At 33.9% G+C, this 24,000-nt stretch overlaps 3 protein-coding genes across 4 annotated transcripts; 1 reads left to right on the plus strand and 2 right to left on the minus strand.

Annotated features, from left to right (window-relative positions):
- The first annotated feature begins 118 nt into the window (after positions 1-118).
- LOC111388862 (nascent polypeptide-associated complex subunit alpha-like protein 3) lies at positions 119-4,755 on the plus strand. Of its 2 annotated transcripts, none has more exons than XM_023013674.1 (4): positions 119-359; positions 2,976-3,057; positions 4,007-4,134; positions 4,272-4,755. In XM_023013674.1, the coding sequence occupies exons 1-4, from the start codon at positions 300-302 to the stop codon at positions 4,602-4,604; spliced, it is 603 nt and encodes a 200-aa protein (XP_022869442.1). In that variant the 5' UTR covers positions 119-299; the 3' UTR covers positions 4,605-4,755. The 2 variants fall into 2 exon arrangements, with proteins under 2 accessions (XP_022869442.1, XP_022869443.1); XM_023013675.1 differs by having other exon boundaries at positions 206-359; positions 2,979-3,057.
- Positions 4,756-7,955: 3,200 nt separating this feature from the next.
- LOC111388855 (probable E3 ubiquitin-protein ligase RHC1A) lies at positions 7,956-8,702 on the minus strand. The gene has a single exon (XM_023013665.1). It carries the CDS (start codon positions 8,700-8,702, stop codon positions 7,956-7,958), a length of 747 nt encoding a protein of 248 aa, XP_022869433.1.
- Positions 8,703-8,781: 79 nt separating this feature from the next.
- LOC111388856 (DNA topoisomerase 2-like) lies at positions 8,782-20,344 on the minus strand. Its single transcript, XM_023013667.1, is given in 16 exon segments — positions 8,782-8,886; positions 8,963-9,296; positions 9,379-9,512; positions 9,596-9,893; positions 9,895-9,920; positions 10,034-10,198; positions 10,624-10,734; positions 10,822-10,935; positions 11,044-11,100; positions 11,102-11,257; positions 11,340-11,539; positions 11,628-11,898; positions 12,049-12,112; positions 12,208-12,476; positions 19,600-20,060; positions 20,063-20,344. Coding segments are annotated over 16 exon segments (2,865 nt in total). The 5' UTR covers positions 20,163-20,344.
- Positions 20,345-24,000: the final 3,656 nt, after the last annotated feature.

Genomic DNA, 24,000 nt, shown 5'->3' on the forward strand with positions numbered 1-24,000 from the left:
TTTTTTTTCCAAAATTCATTTTCAAAAATGGAAAAGAAAGCGTTTTCCGTTTGAAAAATCGAAAACGGCATCCCTAACATATATGAATAATGGAAAACAAAAAATAAAAGAAAATGCAAAAAATTAGAAGAAAAGAAAGGAAGAGCAACAAAATTGAAGAATTTATTCCCCATTTTCTTACAGCTTTCCACCTGTAAAGTCATATTGCATTCTTTATTACCCTCTAAATATCTAGGGTTTTAAGCCTGTCGTCGTCTTCTCGGCCCAAACTCTCTCCCATCTCTCGCCGATAACCAATCATGACCGCTCAATCGCAAGAGGAAATCATGGCCGCTCAGCTTGAACAACAAAAGCTCGATGTAAATCTCTCTCTCTCTCTCTCTCTCTCTCTCTATCACACACACTCCGAGACACTGATTGTATGAGACTTTGAATATCATTGGGTTTTAGACTTTATTAGCTTTTTGGGTATTAAATTTTTTTTTGTGTCAATTTAAATTGTTTATTTTAGTTTAATTTTTGCCAAAAAAAAAATGGAAAAAGAAAAGGCAAAGCTGAGTATGATTTGTATCAGATAAAGCATAAATGCTTTGATGAAAGTAAAGCAATTGGAAGGCTTGTGTGTGTATTAAAAGGTTAGACTTAGTTTGTAAGTAAACTGAAGGATAGAATACAAAGAGAAGAGAGCGGATATGTCAATGGTTTTGCAATTGATTGAATTTAAAGAAGAAATGTAAAATCTCAGGAAGCATAAGTATGGAACAAGTGAGTGACTAAGAAATGATTATATTTAGTTTACATCCGTTCCAATTTTTTATTTAAATTTTTTTATAATATTTATATTGAATCTTCCTGGATTTCTACGATTGTCCAGGAGGTTTCATCTATTTTTGTTAAGGTGGAATGCACATCCATGAATCAATTACCTACTATATTACATTTCCAATTTAATATTCATTAAATCTTAAGAATGGCACGGATTGTGCAGTTTACGGATTCATTAACTATTACTCCTAATGCCATGCAACATTTTATTGCAATTTTCATATGACACCTGTCTTCTGCTACGATGTTACTCTTACAGCTTCTAGTTTACGGATTCATTAACTATTACTCCTAATGCCATGCAACATTTTATTGCAATTTTCATATGACACCTGTCTTCTGCTACGATGTTACTCTTACAGCTTCTAGTATCTGTTTCTTGTCTAATGCACACCCTGGTTTTCTCGGATTAGTGTAGTCAAACAAAAAGGCTTATAAAAACCAAATCTAATATTTTAGTGCTGTGGTCTGATTACAATGAATTGGTTGGCTTTGTAAAATAATCTTCGTTGAACATAGATTAATATATTGTTTGCAAAAGAAAATCTAGCATTTGTCCAGATAACATACAGAATATCCCATTACTCTTATTTTAATTTTATTGTATGTGTGTGGTTCTTACATTGCCCATAGCAGGTCATCTTACTAGCATTACTGTAATGATCGAAAAGATATGTTGTTTTGAGGTACAATTTTGTTGCATAATGTGATTTTTTTCCTTGTTTTGGATTTGTATGGTATCTTAAATGGTGTATCTTATTCCATATGCACAATGTTTTTAGCCCGTGTTGCCTATCAATAACACCTGCAAGGAGGACTAATTACATTGGGAACAAATATCCTTAGGGCCTGCTTTGGTGTTTCGACATACTGATTATGAGCATTGTCTAAAGTACCAGTTTTGAGTGTTTATGAGTGAATTGATTTTAAGTGGTTTATTAGTAATTTTTAAAACTGTCCAACTTATGCATGGGAGTCTATTATCCATCGGTTTTGAAAGTTTTTTAAAAGAACATATATGGAATTTTTATCTCATAAGTGATATTTTATTTATAGATAATTTTTTTTTTCATATAAGTTAATATTTAAGTTAATATTTAACTTAAAAAATTAAATGAATTTAAATATTTACCTAAAATTTTAAGTTAATATTTACTTATAAGTAAATTTTGAATTTTTATAAGTGAAGTTTTGTTTTATTAGTAGTATTATTATTTTATAAACAATTTTTCACATTAGAGTGATTTTTTACCATAAGTAATTTTTAATTATAATGGGATTTTTTTTTTTTTTAATCTTATAAGTAATTTTTTAATTATAATTTAATTTTTTTGCTTAAGAATAATTTTTTAGTTAATATATTTTTATTTACAAGTTAGTTTTGAAGAAAATATGTTGGTTGGAAATAATTATTTTATAAAGGTTAAAATTAGAAGAGAATATGAGAAACTATCAAAACCTGCCAATTTGATGGGTTGAGAGAATGGTGTCTAAAAAAAAACTAACAATCACCGGTTTTTTCAATTCCAAGAGCTCGGATCGAATCGGTATATGGTGTCTAAAAAACAAACGATCACCAGTTTTTCCAACCCCCTCATAAACGGCGCCACCCAAAATCGATCAAAATCGGTAAAAAAAAAAAAAACTCCCAAGTAGGCCCTTAGTTGACATTTCTCTATCACTGCTTCTTTGATAGCTATTTCTGTTGCTCCACTTTGAAGGATCTGTTGAGTTCAATTCTCCGATTGCGCTTTGTTATATCGCTTATGCCATACAAATTTCGCAACTTCTAATTTCTAACTTATGCGTTTGAGTCTTCGTGTGAATATGGATATATAGGAGTGGTGCTATATTGTTCTGTGCATGACACATTTGCATGCTAAAAATGGTTCAAAGGAACCAATTCAGAGCCATATAAAGTTCAAGGGCCACTTCATTTATGTTTCTATACATGCCTCTGGGGTGGTAAGGTACTAATGCTGGAGCAATGGAGACCTCTCATTTGATTGCCTTCAAGTATTTGTTTGTGTCGTAGGATATAATTAATTCCGGCTCCCTGCTCCCTCTATATATGTGTGTGTGTGTGTACAAAAAGGGACACACATGCAGCAAAAAATAGATTATTTATTGAGTTTCACTTATTGTTGCAGCAGGAAGAGCCAATAATTGAGGATGATGATGATGACGATGAAGAAGATGATGAAGAGGATGATCATGAAGAAGGTGCTGAAGGTATGTTTACAACCATGACTCATTACTGTGACTCTGTGGTCCAGGTTCTGCAAATCTTGATTTATAAATCTATCACATGCGTTGTATTACTGAAGCTCAGTGGTTGAAAGTCAATGTTGTGGAACATATACATATCCCTCAAGATGATTATTATTTGGTTTAAGCGTCCCTCATGAGTTTGTGGAAATTATATGCACTGAACTCTTTAACTCTTGATAGTTATTTGATATGGGGAAAATCTTGATTATTCCTTATGCTATTTAAACATTATATGTATATTTTCATATAATGTTAAAAGCATCAAGGTTTCTCTCCTTTTTCGTTTACTGAATGATACCCTATTTATCTATTTTATTTCTTCTAATGGAAAAAGAAATGGTTTCTACTGAGTGAATTAGAGCTAATTTGTGCATACCTTGGGTTATGCAATTGGTTTTCAGTGTCCAGTTTGGCAATCCTTTAGTTTTGGTACGCAATCTTGTTAAAATGAAATATGTAAAAGAACTGGTTCAAAGTTCATCCAAGCGTACTGCTAAAGTGGTTGAAAGGTAAAACTTTTCCGCATTAAAACTTCCAATACAACTGTAGGATGTGCAGCTTCAACTGTTCTTGCCCAAAAGACATGAAGAGAAAGCTCAAATATTTTTGAGCCACCTTCCACCTAGAATGCATGCAAAGCCGTTATAAACTCTATTTGCACTTTGTTAAAATTCATGATTTGATTCACTTGTAGGTGGAAAACTAGATATCAAAATGTATCATTTGAGCAAATATGCCTACTAAACCTGTTATTGCATTTCCAGGATAGTCCCCTGGTTTTATTAGTCTGAGCGGTCTGTATGGACGAGCTAAAACTCAATTATTCATTTTATATTTTAGTCCGTCCTTAAAAGTAGAGGCACAATTTTGTGTTTTGATCAATGAATATAATACTGGTAACTCTTGACAGGAGATGGAGATGCCAGTGGTAGGTCAAAGCAGAGCCGCAGTGAGAAAAAGAGTCGCAAGGCTATGCTAAAACTAGGAATGAAGCCCATCCCTGGGGTCAGCCGTGTAACTGTTAAGAAGAGCAAGAACGTCTGTCTTTTCACTTGTTTTCTTTGATAGTTTTTTTCTAATTGACTTTTTGAAGGCCCCTGACTCTGACCATAACCTTATGTGTCTAACCTTATGTGTCAACTGAGACTTATGTTTTTCCGATACTCGTGTTTCAGATCCTGTTTGTCATCTCGAAGCCAGATGTATTCAAGAGCCCCAATTCAGACACGTACATCATCTTTGGTGAGGCAAAGATTGAGGATTTGAGTTCACAGTTGCAGACACAAGCTGCCGAGCAGTTCAAGGCTCCTAATGTCAGCAATATTGCTCCAAAGCCTGAGCCAGTGACAGTTGCTCTGGATGATGAAGACGTAGATGAAACTGGTGTTGAACCGAAGGATATAGAGCTGGTGATGACTCAAGCTGGGGTTTCAAGAGCTCGGGCTGTCAAAGCTCTCAAGGAGTCTGATGGAGACATTGTCTCTGCTATCATGGAGCTCACAAACTAGAAAAACTTTACATGCAGCTCATTTACTCTTTTTAGGGCATCATGTTGCATAAATTGTGTTTTGAAGTGGAGAGTACCTTTTTCATATGAATGTACTTGAAAAGATGAAATATCGATATCCAAACTGCCGTGGTTTTTCTTTTTATTTTTCAGTTCTTGTTTGTTCTCAAGTACAGTATGAGTACGTGGTCTGCTATGAACATGTTTAATCATGTTAGCCCCTATTTGGTTTAGCTAAAAGTCAGTATTTTTAGTAGGGGTGTAAGCGGTCCGGTTTTATCGATTTTTGACAAATTTTCAAATCAAACTGTTTAAATTAGTTTGAGAAAAATTCAAACATAAATCAAATCATTTTGAACTGTTTGAAAAAACTTCAAACTGAAATCTAACTGTGAGGTCCAGTTTTAAATCGTTGATTTTGTCATATATTTTTTTGCCTGTTTATTTTTATGTTATTAATTCATTGAATTCAACATATATTTATATCTTATTAGCAATAAATCTAAAACAAATTAAATCCTTGTTTGAACTAAATTTTTGGGACAAAAAAATAAAAAGTTGGATCGTTATACTACAAGTTCAATCGTCTTTGCTGACCTGTTGTTTAATGTGTAGGAGCAAGCCTTTTCTCCAACTGTCAATTTTCTCATTATGAGGATATGAAATATATGACTCAAAAAATGTCTACTATAAATTTAAATATCAATTAAATCAAAGTGAAATCATAATAAACTAAAACATAGTTTTTTTCATTTTTGTTCACTTTTTTTAAACAAATAACGATATAATAGCGTTACAATACAAGTCTACTAAACTAGATATAAGGCCTCAAAAGTATAATGATACCCAACGAGACCTCGTGATCATCATATATAAAAAAAAAAAGATAATGGTTAGACAAAAAGAATAACTAATCATAATAATAAAGCAATTGTTTATAATATCTAAATATAACAATTACACAAATTTACGTTTGTATGATGTTACGAAATATATTTAATTTCAGATTCTTACCTTAGTTTGCTACAAAAAAATTATTGATTTGAAACTTTATTCATAGCAAATATTATCACCGAAAGTCTATAATTTCTTTGTCTTCGATTTGGTATAATGGACTTCAATTCAACTTTGAAAAGGCATGAAAAATATGAAAAAAGAAGTGTGGGATCTTGGTGGCTCAAGACTGTGTTGGGTGTTGGCTGAAGTTCATTTAAATTATGAAGAGGAAAATGACTTTTGATATATTATGTTAGTTTTGAAATTATTAAATATAAATTAGGATTATTGGACAATAATAATATATCTGTATTAGAAAATTAGAAATCGACAAAAATACCCACAAATGACAAAACTATTAAATTTTACATATTTGGATGAATTTTCAAAAAATTTCATGTTTTTATTTTTATATATTTTTTCGCTGGTTCGGTTTGGTTTTAAACCGCAATCAAAATTCTCAAACTTAAACCAAACCATTTTGACCAGTTTGGTTTGGTTCAAAACATTTCGTTGACCGAGTCCACGTGGCACCAAACCGACGTGTTCTAAAATGCGGTTTCGATTTGATTTTCTGGTTTGACGGTTTTTGCTTACAGCCCTAATTTTTAGTAATTTTTGTTAAAAGTTAATAAAATGTATGATTGAAAAGTTAATAAAAGTTCATTTCATTAAAAAAAATTCCCTGAAGAATGTGGATCGAGAAAGAGGACAACACTGTCTAGAAATGCATCTAATTCGAGAAAATGATCAATGCCAACTTTAATTAAGAAATAGGACAACGAATGTTCGGCTTAAGTGTGTATAAGGTATTAAGGTGTGACCGCTTCTTATTTACATTACTAGTTAGGGCCTTCGATCAAGTCCATGTTGGGAGCAGTGGCAGCCCTGTAGGCGATACTTAAGGTCCCACTTGGATGAGAGTCTCAAATTATGTAAAATTAATTGGTTGGTTGAAGAAAAATTAAAATTATATTTATGAAATTTTATAAAACAAAATCATCATATGCAAACACAACAAACTAATAAAATTTGAAAATACAAAAATCTTTAAAATAAATAGCAAAAAAACTTGTCACTTAACAATTATTTATCATATAAATATATAACAAACATTACTTTATCTCTTTATAACCAATTTGATCATTTATCTTCCAAGCATTCATTTTTTTTCTTAACTAAGCAAAAGGTTTTTTTCTATCTTTTCAAATTCAACGTCCAACAGTCAGACAACATTATTTTTTAGCCCTATAAGAAATAAATTATCTCCTTTTAAATTAAAATTTTGAAAATTCAATTTAGTAGATTAATTTGATCCAACCGCTATTATTACAATTTTACATGTTTCTTTCTTTTTCTTATCTTCTAAACACACACTATGGAGTAATATTGTTTTGTTTTAGTCTCATGAAGTCTTTTAAGATATTTGGTGAAAGTACTTTGAATTTAATAATTCATTATCCGTGTTCAACGAAATACTTCTTATTTGTAAGTTAATTTCTTATGAATTAATATAAAATTAGAAGTTCATTTGTATTTGATTGTCATTTTCATTATTTTGTTATAAAATCTCTTGCAGTCAATATTCTCCAATTTTGTACGTAAATCACTCAAATGTATATTCAATTTTATTTGTAATAATTGCAGTGAAAAAATAATCAAAGAAACAAACAGATCATTTTCCTATTGCATTGTAATTCCGTTTGTCGAACTTCACTTATTATTTGTATTGCATGTTGAAATTTGACATTTTGTTAATTTTCCCTTTAAATTTTTGGAATTTAGTTGTTTATATTAAATTCTTTATAATTATATTAAAACTTTACGTAAAAATGTTAAAAATATATGGACCTCATATTTGAAATTAGCATAAAGGCCCCGGCCCTGGCTGGGATATAACATTTTGGCTCAAGTACAATTCTTGCAGTTCAAGTTCTTAAAACGAAACAAAAATCACAGGCAGCATACAATTATAGACTTCGACATGGAAACTGCAGACACACTATATCAGTTACTTTCTTTTTCAATGAGAAATTAAACGGAAGCTCAAGAGAAACGTAGCCTTGAGCCTCGAGAAACGGGATACTGTGACACGCACAAAAGCTGTTAACGATGACTAAAACTAGATACTGAAAGAGAGGCCAGAGCAGCAATATGAAGAGAATCGAAAGTGCATATACATTAAGAGTGCTTTTGATTGGCCATTATGAGACAAATTCCAGTCAGTAGACGAAACTATGAATGGAACGCTTACTTTTCCACAGCAGATCTAGTTGCTCAACTAGAGCCGGTCGAAGTGTGGAACATTATGATTACAAAGAATAAGAGAGCAGGAAATTCTTGAAATTGAGTGACCTTAATATTCAAAAGGCCAATGCGAGTTCTCCGAGTGTTGGTTATGTTCGTGGTAGACGACTGAACTAGGTTCGGCTGTTCCATTATGGCCAGATTCGGAGCGAGATGATCCAAAAGGCCATAAGAAAGACCATCTTCTCCTCCTGCCTGGATTCTCAGTTCTGTTCTCTCGACTACCAAATCTCCTGCTCCAGCTTCTATTTTGTCCCCTAGAATGGTAATTATTGCACCCGTTACTTGATTGCTGAGGAGTTAGCTCCTGGCGACAAACTGGGCACGAACTGCGTTGTAGTAGCCACGGAACAATGCAGTCCGAGTGATATAGATGTTTGCAAGGTAACTTTGTCACTCGTGAACCCAATTCGAATTTTTCTTTGCAAACAGCACAGGTCGAATCAGAACGGACAAGCTTTCTTGAAATCTTGATTGTCGGCAGGGCATCAATGAAGGATCTTGAAGCTGGAGGAGGAACATTTTGATTGTTGCTCGTAATGTGCTCAAAAAATTCTTCCACTCCAGGGCCGATAAAGTAATCGCCACCATTCTCTTGTCTAAATCCAAGAGCGTCGTTAAGAAACTCTAAGAGCCCACCACTGTCAGGCATCCTTACTGGCATATCACCACTAAAAACTAGGAGTGAATTCCATGAGTTACCATTCAGAGGACCCTCTTCAGATCTCCCTCGGCCATCAGTCACGTTGCTTCTAACAGTCATTTGTTGTCTGAGAAAATTCGAGACAGCTTCCATAAACCTCGGCCTCTGTCTCTGGTCATGATTTTCAGTAGTCGTGCTCAATATATCGTCAAGCTCCTGAACAAAACCTCCATCACAGTTTGGACATAATGACCTCTTGCTTGGCTACCATCATATTCTCCTCAGACAAATCAATCTCGAAATTCACAGAATCAGTAGTATGGTACTCCCTCACTTCCTGAAAATGTAAAGTCAAGCCTCGTTTAGATTATTAACTCCGAAACACATTAACTTCATATGGACATGTAGAATACCTCAATGAATGGATAAAGGGACTCTAGAAAGTCCTTGTAATCCTGAGTCCACTTCCGAACTGGAAGCTCTGTAATCCTTAGTGTTGTATCACTGACTTCCTCTATAATTCCAGTAGCAGTGTAGGTTGCCCCAGCTTCCTTTGTTGCTGTTTTCTCTATAGTTCCTCTGAATCCATCATACCATGGATCCATAGGCTCCATTGGTTCATCATTCAACATATGCCTCACATTGGCAATAATGTCACGTGGATTATAATTAGGGACAAATGAACTCCATCCCGTCCCTATTCCTTCACTTCCATTCACCAGAACCAATGGTATGATTGGCACATACCTAGATCATAAACAAAAAATAGCATTCCAATTATGGGCAAACAGGTCTTCCTCCTTCATCACTAACTTGCACAAAAATTTACCGAGTAGGTTCAATTGTTTGCCCATCTTCATTTTGGTAATCCAGTAGAATGTCATCATCCTTTGGAAATAGAAATCGTGTAATAGCAGAAAGCTGAGTGAATATATATCTTGCACTTGCATGATCTTTGCCACCCTGCACAAGTTCATATTAACGTGTCATGATCAAATTGAAAGTTTACTGAATGGTTGGGGCCAAAAAAGATATTGACATCTCACCTGATTTCGTGTACCAAATTGACCATTCGGTTTCAGAATATTTATGTTGTTGCTTCCCACATATTTTTGAGCCATGCCGATAATGGTACTAGCAAGACTCTGCTCACCATGATGGTAAGCTGAGTGCTCAGATACATAACCAGCAAATTGGCCAACTTTTGCTTCATGGACAAAGTTTCTCTTAAATGCACAGAAAAGAATCTTTCTTTGACCAGGTTTCAATCCATCAACCATGGAAGGAATTGATCTCTGAAGATCAGCTATTGAAAACAGTATAAGTTCCTTGTTGACAAAGTCACGATTCCTGATCAAGGTGAGTGCCAGGCTGCAATACAAGAAAGCCAGAAGTGTTTTAGAAATTCCTTCACACTATTGTTATAAATAGTAGCCATCAAATTTTTTCTAAGCTAAACTGATATCCAGTACTCAGATCCCAACCTCAAACTGCCTAAGCCAATTTTTCCTGGCTTCTATCTTCTTCTTGCTGAAAGCAAGTTCTATTGCCTCCCCATCACGGTCATCCGCCCAGACAAAGTCCTTCTTGTGCTTCCCAAGATCCTTAAAGTACTCCTTCCCTTCCTTATCTGTGCTTGTTCCTAACCCCTACAATGAAGTTGGAAATTCAAAAACAAAATTAATTGATACAGTACAAATCTATAACCATTTTTTAGCCCCTGTTTTAGAACTCATTTTTTTTCAAATTCATTTTCAACCACAAATTTTATGAAACCTACAAATTTTATCAAAATTTACGAAAAAATTAATTTTTATCAAAATCAAACAAGGTCTTATTATAAATTTAAACAAAGAAGCCTTGAAAATGCTTAGCCCTTGTTTAATGGAAATTATTTTGAATAGTGATTTTTTTGGGATAGTGTATGGTTAAAAATTTTGGGTTTACGTGAAAAATATTTTATTATGTGAATGCATGATTGAAAATGAATATGAAAAATAAATTGTTTTGTTTTAAGGGGAGTCAAACAAGGGCTTAATATATCTGATATATTATGATATATCAAGAATAAAACCTTGTAGTATTTTATAGACCAACTTCTTGCTCCGTCTCCCAAACTTTCCTTCCATGATTCGTACTCGGGCATTGTATAAAATGACCTTTTCTCCCCATTCTTATGAGTAGCCTGTGTAACACAATTAAAAACTTAAACAAAAATCGAATACATCACATATTAATTTTAGAATTGAGGCAAGTATGCAGTAATATAAACCTTTACAATCGGTGTAATGAACTCAACCAAAAAAGAAGGAATTTTGAGCAATGATGGCCAGAATGAGTGGATGAAATTAATTAATAGCCCCTTGATATGGGAACCATCATGATCCTGCACATGTACAAAGTTGAATTTTGGTAGATAAGTCCACCCATCATTATAGTATTGAGTAGCATGAAAAATGAAGGAAGGAATTAGCCAAGAATAGGACCACATTACCTGATCAGTCATTATCATCAGGTGGCCATATCTCAGAGATTTGATGCTGTCGTACTGTTACCATGCTATGCTGCAATCCAAGAATCTTCTTGATGTTCTGAATTTCAGCATTGTCATTGATCTGCTTAGTACCTGCATCCCTAACATTTAGCAATTTACCCCTTAGGGGAAACACTCCATAGTGATCTCGCCCCACAACTGATAGTCCAGCAATCTGCAAGATTCAGAGCTATTAAAATTAGCTCCGAATATAAATATCTTCTAGTGAATATTTCAAAACTCTTGAGCATACTTACAGCAAGAGTGGCTGCCAAATCTCCTTCTGTGAAAATTAGGGTACATTTCTCAGAGTTTCTCCCTCCAGCATCATTAGCATCAGCTAGTTTTGTAAGCCCAGATATTCTCTTGCTCTTTGTTCCGTCAGTTTTCTTAAGGTCTTTTTTCTCCTTGAACTCTGCCCATTCCATGATATTGCTCACTATCTCAGAATTTGTCACTGTCCAGAGTTAACCAATGAATGTCATTACCAACATCTAACGAAGTAATCACACAACAGGTATTTTGAAAAAGTAACAATCGCATACCTTTACTGAGGAACTTATCTGAGAGTTTACATTCAGAACCAAAGTTTTTCTGGCGAAGCGTCAAAGTTTCTTTGGTTTGAGAATCAAAAGGAGGATTGTCAATAAGGCAATTAACAAACACCCACAAATGGTTCATCACGGAATGGGGTTTGAGGTTGGCATTCTTTTTCTACTTGTTAACATACTCAGCAAGATGATTTGTTATCTGATTAGTTACATAATCCACATGTGTCCCACCCTTAATTGTTGAAATCGAATTTACAAAGCTGACCTGGTAAAATTAACCGGTGTATTAGCAACTTTACAATTTTATTTCTCATAAATGAGTTTTGCCTTCCTTTCCACAAGTACCGAAGAAGAAAAGTTCTCAACTACAATTGTAACTATATTTTAACCTGGAAAACAATTCTTACTCTCATACCTGTTGAAATTGTCCATCGCTCAGACTTACACAAACTTCCCACCTATCTACCTTCTCTTCTATTCTGCTAAATTATAATATCATTAGTAATCTCAAAATGACCAAAAGAAGCAATCCAGATAAAATGAGACAAAACAGTGAGATAGATCTAGGCTGGACCTGAAAGCATATTTCAAGTAAAGGTTGCAATATTCACCAAAAGATTTGACCCTAATGTCTTCACCATTCAGTTCCACTTTCACAGTCTTTCCAAGGCATCCTGCCATGTCAACCACCCTCTTCTTCATCAGGGCAATAACATCATCCTCCAGATGAGTCATGTTGAACTTGGCTAAGTCTGGCTTAAATGTGGCCTTTGTCCAATTCTCGCCGTCTTTGCATTTTGATATAACAGGCTGAGTCTTATTTCCCATGTTACCACAAAAAACCTTTATAAAAGAACCGTGTCAGCAAAATCATTACCAGCATCCAATGACAATTCAGGTAACAAAATATTAGCACGAATTGGAAATGCAATTTAATCAAGTGTGAAATCATAAGTGAATCAGGCATGTCATGTGATCAAGAGTGATGTATGTTTAAGGTTTGCTTGGTAAGTGTTTATACTCGGTTTAAATTATAAATCGGTAGAAATGTTGGTGGATAAGCTTGTGTGTGGAGCTTTTTCAAAAAATCACTTATTTTTGCTTTGAGTGTGGGTCCCATTGTCCAATGACATGTATTATAAAATTCAAATACTCGGGGTGCACGTCCCCCCTCCCCCGCCCCCCCCAATAGAATATAGAAATGTCGAAAATTCCCTTGAACGTGTTAGATGGGCAATCACATGGAATGTAATGACAGTGGCAATTCCATCTTTGAACGTATAAAGGAAGGACAAAATGGACTCAAATTTTGTGAGAAATATATACAATTTAGAAATGTATACCTTCGTAGGCTAAGCTTCCTTAAATTTTAATTCAGAATTTGAAAATTCAAACTTCCAAATTTCCAAATAAGCTGTTCAGCGGATAGTGAAATATGTGGATAAAATGTGACCCTGGGGATTTATAACCAGTTTATAAACCTGAGCCAAACATAGGCTTAGTGATTAAACTCTATAACATAAAACATTGAAGAACAAGGGTCAACATTGAGAAATAAAGATGAATGATTCGAGACGTTCAAGAATCAGATAACGGTAACAAAATACAAAGAATCAGGCAGATGATTTTAAATTAAATATTTTGTACATATGTCATCTAAAATAAGTTCTAAATCTACAAATGGCAAAATTCAAGTCCTCTTCAGAAATTTAACCCGGATTTTGCATTTTACAGAAAAACTCCACGATGCCGAATAATCAAATACATGAAAGAGAGAAATGTAAAAGGAAAAGAATAACTTCATTTAACAAAATCAAGAAACCCCCGTGTAAAATAACTAAAATCCAAGATGTTTCTACGACATTCAAAAAATACCAGAAACCCTAGAATAAAAAATCTGTTAAGAAAATGTTTAACACCTATGGCCCAATGATTGAACCCAATAGCTGAGCCCAAGCTTGTGACCCGGTTTGCCCCCATTCTGTGCAAACTCGTGTTCCTCCAAAAATACGATTCTATTCAATTTTAATTGGACGGAGCAGATTGTGCCAGTGGAGTCGGTTGAACCGTTGGATGAATCTGGCTTTTCATTATACTAACCCTAGAATTTTCCTTTGCGCATGTTCGAGAGTCTTCTAGGGTTTGTTCTTCGTGTTTGCTCTCTGTAATTTTTCTTCTCTATAAAAACCCCTAGTTTTTTTGGTTGCGATCTTTGAGTTGTTTTAGATGCTCTTGGTGAGATCTAGCTTGGTGTATTTGTGTTGAGATTGTGTCTGTTCTTTGGTGAACTGTAAGGCACGATTACTTGATGTAATCTGCCGTTCGTGTTTGTGAGAGAAAAACATGGTTTGAGGGCTGATCTTTGGTAGATCTGAAGTTTGTAAACTTGTATTGACACTCTATTGTTGGTTTCTAGTGGATTAGAGCGTTAACCATTTCGGTGGAAGCTCAACGTGGTGACGTAGCCCATTCTTGGGTATACATCAGGGCTTACGGGCGAAAAATTATCGTGTTCTTTTAATTTCTGTGATTTTACTTCAAGTTTTGGGACTATTAATACCAACAGTGGTATCAGAGCGTCGTCGATCTAATATATAATCCGGTTCTTGGCTCATTGGTGCTTTTCTTGACGGTTAAAAACCATTACCTTTGTGGTACTACTTCAGTGAGCGTTCGACTCACTATTTTCTGCTGGAAAGTAAAATAGTTCTGGTATTCACTATTTTACACTATTGGCCTGAGACAATTCTGGTAACGAGTTTTTTAAACCCTAAACCTAATTTTTTCGATTCTTCAAATAACTCTACTGTTCTTGGTTGAAGGCCCACCTGGATCTACCTTTGTCTAGGGTTTTATATGAGAACCCTAGAATCTGAGGAGACTGGGTTTAACGGCCTCTTCAAGATTAGATGTTAAATTTGTTGACTGAAAATAACTGTTTTATGGTTTATTGGTTATCTGATTTACCTGCTCACTGCGTTGTATATCCTGTGCACTTGTGTGAGAGTCATCTGCACACTAATACTTTGTTTATACATTGGTGCATATAAATTTTTTTACATTGCATATCACAATCTGCTTTGATCAATCAAGTTTGTTAAAAAAAATTTTTAAAAATAATGACAAGTACTAAAGTTGATATAGAAATTTGGAATGGAAAAGGGGATTTTACTCTTTGGAGTCAAAAGATGAAGACACTTTTGATGCAACATAAGTGTGTGAAAGCACTGGATGAGTCTTGGGAAGAAGAAGTCATAGAAAGAAAAAGAAATGAACAAAGTGATACTGCATGGAGTTTGATTTTCCTGCATTTGTCTGATAGTGTCATTAGAGAAGTAGGCAAGACTGAGACTGCTGAAGGAATTTGGACTAAACTTGAATCACTTTATAAAACAAAATCACTCCCCAATAAATGTTATTTGGAAACAATTCTTTAGTTTCAAATTTGATTCACATCTTGATCTTGAAGCAAATCTTGCCAGATTTAACAAATTAACTTAAGATCTCACAAACAGTAGTGAAACACTTTCTGATGAACAACAGGCAGTAGCCTTATTATCTGATTTACCTGAAAAATATAAAGATTTAAGAAATGCTCTTGAATATGGAAGAACCTCCATTACTGTGGAGATTATTGTTACTTCTTTAAGAAATAAAGAACTGGAGTTTCAAAGTGAATCCAAATCTTCCTCTGTTGGTTTTGGTTACAATGTCAGAGGAAATAATCAATTCAAAAAAAAACAACAATAACTTTTCAAATAAAATTTTTGAAAAAACAAAAGAATACAATGGAAATTTTCATAAAGGTAAAGCCAAATTCAATTATAATAATAATAAGGCAAAAGGAAAGAAATGCTACTTTTGTGGAAAGATGGGTCATTTTATAAAAGACTACATGAAAAGGATTGATGAACTGAAAAACATCAATAAAATTGAAGGTGGAGCTGCAATTGCTTATGAGGAAGCTGCGGGCTCAAATGGACAAGTCTATGTGACTAGTCAATCTATAGTCAAGGATGAATGGATCCTTGATTCAGAGTGTACATTTCACATGACACCCTGCAAAGAATACTTTACTAATTTTCTTGAAATTAACGGGGGTCAAGCGATATTGGGAAATGACTTTACCTGCAAAATTAAAGGTATTGCCAAAGTTATTTTAAAACTAGAAAATGGAAATGTATTGACTCTAAACAAGATCAGATACATTCCCAAACTAAAGAGAAATCTGATCTCTTTAGGTATACTAGATGATGAAGGTTTTGATACAACCATAAACAAAGGTTTTTTGAATTTACAAAAGAACTTTATAAAGTTTGCTTGTGTTGAAAAATCCAATGGGATCTATGTTTTAAAAACCTTGCCAATAATCAGTCAACCAATTTCTACAGTAGTATCTTAACCTGATAAATCTGAAATATGGCATAGAAGGTTAGGACATGTGAGTGATAAGAGTTTACACATTCTTAAAAAAAAGGTCTCTTAGGAAATGAAAAAATTGAAAGAGTGTCTTTTTGTGAACATTGCATTTATGAAAAACAAAGGAAACTCCCCTTTGGCACAGGTGTCCAAAAATCTAAGTCTATACTTGAATATCTGCATGCTGATCTGTGGGGACCAGTTACTGTGAATACCTATTCTGGTTTCAAATATTATTTACTGGTTGTTGATGATTTTTCAAGAAAGACATGGGTTACTCTTTTGAAAAATAAATCTGATACCTTTCAAAACTTCATAACATGGAAAACCTTAATTGAAAATCAGGTGAATAAAAAGGTTAAAGCTCTCAGAACTGACAATGGTCTTGAATTCTGCAATGAGGAATTTGATAATTTCTGTAATAACAATGGAATTTTAAGGCATAGGACTGTTACCTATATCCCATAACAAAATGGTCTAGCAGAAAGGATGAATAGAACCCTATTAAATAGAGTTAGGTGCATGCTAATTAGTGCAGGTCTTCCAAAACTATTCTAGGAGGAAGCTGTTAAAACTGCATCATATTTAATAAACAAATGCCCCACAAAATCTTTGAATTATGAAACACCTGACCATGTTTGGAATGGTCATCCAGTTGATTATTCCAAACTGAAAGTTTTTGATGGTGCAGCATATGTACACCAAAATGAGGGCAAACTTGAACCTAGATCTATTAAAGATATTTTTTGGGATATGGGGAAGGTGTAAAAGGATACAAAATCTGGGTTAAAGGTTAAGGAGGTTATAGGGTCATAATAAGTAGGAATGTCATTTTTAATGAAACAAACATGCCTTGTACTAAAGAAAAAGTCCCTACAGACCCTCAAATTAATGAAAATGATTTATATCTTCAATCTGATATCTCTCCAGCTATCTCAGACCTAGAAATTAAGACCAGATTGAGGTGGAGCCTACTCATGAACAGGAAATAATCCCTGAACCTGAATCTGAACCTGAACTTGCTCCACCAATAAATTCTTTAGAGGACTATCAACTTACCAGAGATAGAGAAAGAAGGGAGATAAGACCACCTACTAGATATAATGAATTAGACCTTGTCACTGCCCTAAACATTCAGAATTTTTTAGGCAATGAACCTAATTCATATGAAGAGGCCATTGGGGGAAAAATTCAAATTCCTGGCTTGCAACAATGAAAGATGAAATGCTATCACTTGAAAAAAATAAGACTTGGGTCTTAGTTACCAAACCTAAAGGGGAGAAGGTCATTGACTGTAAATGGATTTATAAAATCAAAGAAAGTGACACAAAAGAAGAAAATGTTAGATTCAAGGCTAGACTAGTTGCAAAGGGCTTTAACCAAAGAGAAGAAATTGACTATAATGAAATTTTTTCTCCTGTAGTCAAATACACTTCTATAAGAATTCTTCTCTGTATTGTTTCACAATTTGATTTTGAACTAGAACATTTAGATGTAAAAACTGCATTTTTACATAGTAACTTAGAAGAAAAAATTTACATGACCCAACCAAAAGGTTTTGAACAAAAGGGAAAGGAAAACTGGGTGTGCCTTTTGCAAAAATCACTCTATCGGCTGAAGCAGGCCCCTAGACAGTGGTATATCAGGTTTGATACCTTCATAAAAGGTCTTGATTTTAATAGAAGTGAATATGATCCTTGCTTCTATTATAGAGGTGGTGGAGGTCCTAATTCTTATTATCTCTTGCTTTATGTTGATGATATGTTACTTGTTGGGTGTGATGTAACTGAAATAAATAATATTAAGCAAGGGTTAAAACAAGAGTTTGAAATGAAAGACCTAGGATCAGCTAAAAGAATCTTAGGAATGGAAATTAGGAGAAATAGAAGTGACTACATACTATTTCTAACTCAAGAGACATATATTTCCAAAATTCTATATAAATTTGTTATGGATAAAGCAAAAGAAGTTACCTTACCACTTGGTAGTCATTTTAAATTTTCTACTGAACACTATCCTAAAACTGAAACAAAAAAAAATAGAATGGATAAAATCCCTTATGCAAATGATGTAGGTTCAGTAATGTACATTATGGTTTGCACAAGGCCTGATCTTGCTGTTGCTATAAGTGTATTAAGTAGATATATGAGTAATCCTGGTGAACAACACTGGGAATGCATGAAATGACTACTTAGATATCTTAAGGTTTGCAAAAGGCCTGGTCTTGCTTTTGCTATAATGTTTGGAAAAAGGAAAACTGGGATTAAACTAAAAGGATTTGTAGATTCTGATTTTGCTGGTAATTGTGATAATAGGAAATCAACATCTGCATATGTATTTACCTTAAATGACACCTGCATAAGTTGGAAATCACAGCTGCAAAAGATAATAGCCCTGTCATCTACAGAGGCTGAATATATTGCACCCACAGATGCAGTAAAGGAAGGTATTTGGTTGAAAAATCTGTTGGATGAAATTGGTTTTACTGGTAATGATGCTTTAATACATTCTGACAGCCAATCTGCTATACATCTTAGTAGAAATTCAGTTTTTCATGATAGAACAAAACACATAGATGTCAAATTTCATTTTATAAGAGACATTATAGAAAATGAGATTATAAAAATTGAAAAGATTTCCACTAAGTGTAATCCAGCAGATATGGGAACAAAAATACTTCCTATATATAAATTTAGGGATTGTTTAAATCTCCTAAATGTTATTACTAATTGAAATTTCTTTTGCAGGTACATAGAGCATATGATATCAAAGGAGGAGTTAACCTCTAGTCCACAATAAAACCCAAAGGTGTCAAGCAAGGTGGAGATTGTTAAGAAAATGCTTAACACCTATGGCCCAATGATTGAACCCAATAGCTGAGTTTGCCCCCATTCTGTGCAAACTCGTGTTCCTCTAAAAATGCAATTCTATTCAATTTTGATTGGACGGAGCAGATTGTGCCAAGTGGAGTCGGCTGAACCGTTGGATGAATCTGGCTTTTCATTATACTAACCCTAGACTTTTCATTTGCGCCTGTTCGAGAGTCTTCTAGGGTTTGTTCTTCGTGTTTGCTCTCTGTAATTTTTCTTCTCTCTAAAAACCCCTGGTTTTTTTTGGTTGCAATCTCTAAGTTGTTTTAGATGCTCTTGGTGAGATCTAACTTGGTGTATTTGTGTTGAGATTGTGTCTGTTCTTTGGTGAACTGTAAGGCACTATTACTTGGTGTAATCTGCCGTTCGTGTCTGTGAGAGAAAAATATGGTCTAAGGGCTGATCTTTGGTAGATCTGAAGTTTGTAAACTTGTATTGACACTTTATTGTTGGTTTCTAGTGGATTAAAGCATTAACCACTTTGGTGGAAGCTCAACGTGGTGACGTAGCCCATTCTTGGGTAAACATCCGAGCCTACGGGCGAAAAATCATCATGTTCTTTTAATTTTTGTGATTTTGCTTCAAGTTTTGGGACTGTTAATACCAACAAAATCAATACCAAAAAAGAGTTTCCGATCAAATAAAATCCAATTGAAAAAAACACTATGTGAATATACCTGCTTGTGCTTCCTCTGCCTCCTTCCATCAGCCGTCTCAATTATGAACTCCGTGGAGAAAATATTAGTAAGTTTTGCTCCGTATCCATTCCTTCCGCCAGTAGTCTTCTTCTCGTGATCATCATAGTTACTTCTAGTCAACAAGTGCCCAAAAATCAATTTGGGAACATAAACCCCTTCCTCCTGGTGGATCTCCACGGGCACACCATCACCATTGTTGTAAACGCTAATGCAGTTGGCCTCGGCATCAATGGTTACCTTGAGGGAGTTCATTTTCGGATCCCGCTGCTTGTTGTCGGCAGCATTGACGAGAATTTCATCAAAAAACTTGTAAAGTTCGGGGACGTAGGAGATGGCTTTCTGGACCATTTGTTTCTCTTCATAGACCCAGAGAGTCTGGCTGTGTTTCTCAATGGATCCGATATAGGTGTCAGGGCGGAGGAGAATGTGTTCGAGCTGGATTTTTTCTGGTATGTTTGCTCGATGGTTTTTTCAGCAGCCGTTTCGGGTGGAAAAATGTTGGCATTGTTGCTGGTGGTTAAGGGGACTTTCTTCGGAGGCATGATGGGACAAAGAAAGATTCAGAGAAACTGAGGGTTTTGATAGTGTCGATTAGGCGAATTGAAGAGTGAAAATGGTGGTATGGGGAAGACTTAACGGAGGCGGTTAACAGTAAGTCTTGAGCGCATTTGAAATTTGAATGGACGGTGAGGATTAGAAGCAGCAAGAGAGGGATTGAATACTGATGATTTGTTTAAATCACATTGAAGTAGCACATTTGGCCTTTGATGCTACTTGTATGTAATATAGGCTCCGTTTGGTGGTCATTTTTTTTTCAAAATTTATTTTTTTCTCTCTTCTTTTCAACCACACATTCTTTATTAAAATAATATTACACGTAAATAAATTTTTTCCCTTATTTCTCAACCACAAAGTTCGCATCAATTTACTATTCTAAAATACATTTTTACATAAAAATGCATATCAAACACCCTCATAGCCCTTGTTTGGCCCCCATTAAATTCAATTACATTACATTCCATTTTTCTTTATCCTATTTTCAACCACACAATTTTCTATAAAATGATATTATATGTAAATCGAAAATTTTTCCTCAATTTTCAACCACTTATTTTTCAAAAAAATATTATTCTGCCCATTTTCATTTCTAGAAAATGGTGGGGGTCAAACGGGGAGCCCTCGTTTGAGCCCCATTAATTTTCATTACATTACATTTCATTTTTCTCTCTCCTATTTTCAACCACACAATCTTTCATAAAATAATATTACACGTAAATCGAAAAATTTTCCTTCTTTTTCAACCACTCATTTTTCAAAAAAATACTATTCCACCCATTAATTTTTCCACGTAATGGGGGCCAAACAGGGGCTAGTCTCTTTGACACGATTTTTACTTTTACTTTTGCTTTTTCTTCTTTTGGAGTTAGTTGTATTAATTTTTGTTTGAAAATTAAATTTTAAAATAGTTTCTTAATTCAAAAATGCATTTAGAAAAGGGCACGTTGGACCAATTTTCTCTAAAAACTCCTTTAACTAACGAAAGTAACTTCATAAAATTAACCAAAAGGATACAAAAACTAGATTACATGTTTGTAGTTTATACAAAGATTAAGGGCGTGTTTAGATTTATCTGAATGATAGAGTTCTTATTGGTAGTTTTTTTGATAGTTTAAGGATGTAAAGTGTGCTATTGAAACTTTGAGGCCTTAATTGGAGTTTTTGGAAAGAAGAAGGATGTATTTGAGTTATTAGAGAATCAAAGGACTTATTTGGACGTTGCTATGAGTTGAAAGATGTAAATAGAAGTAATGGAAAGGTAAACTTATTTAGAATTTAGTTAAGGGACGTAATTTGAGGTAAACGGGAGTTGGAGGACTTGTTTAGAGTTTTTAGAAAGATGAAGGATGTATTTGGATTTATCTTAAAGTTAGAGGTCAAGTTAGTAGTTTCTGATAATTCAAGGATGTAATTTGTGATATCTAAAACTTTGAGGCCATTGTTGGAGATTTCTAAAACATGAAGGGTGTAATTGAGTTTTTCTAATACATGGGGACTTACTTGGAATTTATTGAAATATGAAGGATGTAAATAGAGTTTATGGAGAGATTGACGACTTATTTGGATTTCACATAAAACTGAGGATGTAATTTGAGGTACATGGAAGTTGGATTACTTTTTTGGAGTTGTTGGAAAGAGAAATGGTATAATTGGAATTATCTTCAAGTTAGATGTCAAATTAGAAGTTTTCAATAGTTTGAGGATATAATTTGTGATATCCAAAACTTTGATGCCTTAAACACTTGAACCGATCAACGAGCAAATGAGAACATTAGGTTTGCTATGCATTCACGAAACACTAACTTAAAAATAGTGACCAGATAATGCAAAATGAAAACTAATGCAAGGCAAGAAGTGAATTATCTAAGAAGTGGGGTTCCTTTGCTAATAGACCTCTCCTTTTGGACATAGATCCGCACTCCCACACAAGATATTTATTGGATAACGATTGGTTGTCCATTAGCATTGGAGACTCGTGAAAAGAAAAAGACTGTATTTGAGTTATTAGAAAAATTATAAGACTTGTTTAAGGGATGTAAATTGAGGTATAGGGAAGTTGTAGGACCTTTTTGAAGTTCTCGTAAAGATCAAGATATAGGTTAGAGGTCAAATTGTAGTTTCTAATAGTTTGAGGATGTAATTTATAACCTCCAAAACTTCTTGGCCTTGATTGGAGATTTCCAAAAGATGAAGGAAGTAACTCATTTATTCAAAATTTTGAGGCCTGTCTTGGAATTTACTTAAGTTTGAAGGATGTAAATAGATTAATGGATATATTGAGGACTTATTTGGATCTTACATAAAGTTGAGGTATGCGGATGAAGGGCATGTTCGGGTTTACTGATATACGAAGGATGTATTAGATTTGTATTATAGTTAGAGATCAAATTAGTAGTTTTTGATAGACTGAGGAAGTAATTTGTGACATCAATGAGGCCTTAATTGGAGATTTCTAAAAGAAAAAGGAATTTGAGTTAATTAGAAAATTAGAGGATTGACATTGACTTTCCTATAAGTTGAAGGATTTGAATAGAGTTAAAGGAAAGGAAGAGGACTTATTTGCTATTTACGTGAAGTTCATGGATGTCATTTGAGGCATGTGGAAGTTGGAGGACCTATTTGGAGTTTAATGAAGGATGGAACCAATGTTATGAAGATCTTACCGGACTAGTTCAATTGATGAAACATTGAACCAATCTCAAATTCAATCCGATCATAATACATTAATCGGAAAAGAAAAATACGTTCAACAAACTATAAAATCGACCAATTCAACCGTGAATCAAAAATTTGGGTGCAATTTTACCATTTAATAGTTTTTTAATACAATTTTTAAACTGTTTTGATGGGTTTGTGCTTTGCAATTACAAGCCCAGGTCTAATTTGTTTCCAAATTTTTTATCCTTTTAATGGTGATTCTCCCTCCGCTTCTATAGCTCCGTTTGATTTTCATTTTTATCAAAATATATTTTTCTCTCTTTTCTTTTTAATTACACATTCTTAATTAAAATAATATTACATGTAAATAAAAAACTTTCATTTATTTTTCATCCAGACATTTTCTATCAATTTACAATTCTAAAATTCATTTTCCCATAAAAATGGGTGTCAAACGCACTCAATATTGGACTTTCAATATGGGACAAAAAAAACTATACTCACGGAGTGTTTGATGGAGATTAAAATTAGATTTTTTTTAGTTTATTGTAATAAAAATTTTGAAATGTGTGATTGAAAAGTGTTGTGACCTACAAAAGATGTGGTTAATATTGATTGTTTGACTTTAATTTAGATTAAAATCAAATTTTAATTCAAACCAAACATGCTCTCAATTGCCAAACAAAAAACTAAGACCCTGTTTAACACCCATTAGTTGAAAAATTAAAGAGTTTTGAATTCCATTTTTTGAGAATGTATGATTAAAAAGTAGGAAAACTTTATTGATTTGTTTGTAGAATATTTTATTATGTGGATTTGTGGTAAAGAATGATAATATAGCAAACAATTTAAGTCTTTGTTTGGCCCCCATTAAATTATAAATCATTTTTCTCTCTTTTCTTATCAATTGCACATTTTTCAATAAAATAATATTAATACCCTCAAACTTAATATTTTGCTTGTCCTCGAGCAAACACAAACTAAAGAAAATAACAAACAAACACACAAACTCAATTAAAACCTACAGAATCACGTAAGAACAAATTTTTTTGCTAGATATCTTGTTTTTATAGCCCAAAATTAAAAACATAGCATTGATGTCATGAATCACTTCAACGTTATAATGCACAAGCTGAATTCTTACATATTCAATGCAAAACGTGT

This window comes from Olea europaea, unplaced genomic scaffold (genome assembly GCF_002742605.1).
Source record: "Olea europaea var. sylvestris unplaced genomic scaffold, O_europaea_v1 scaffold532, whole genome shotgun sequence".
Taxonomy (NCBI): domain Eukaryota; kingdom Viridiplantae; phylum Streptophyta; class Magnoliopsida; order Lamiales; family Oleaceae; genus Olea; species Olea europaea.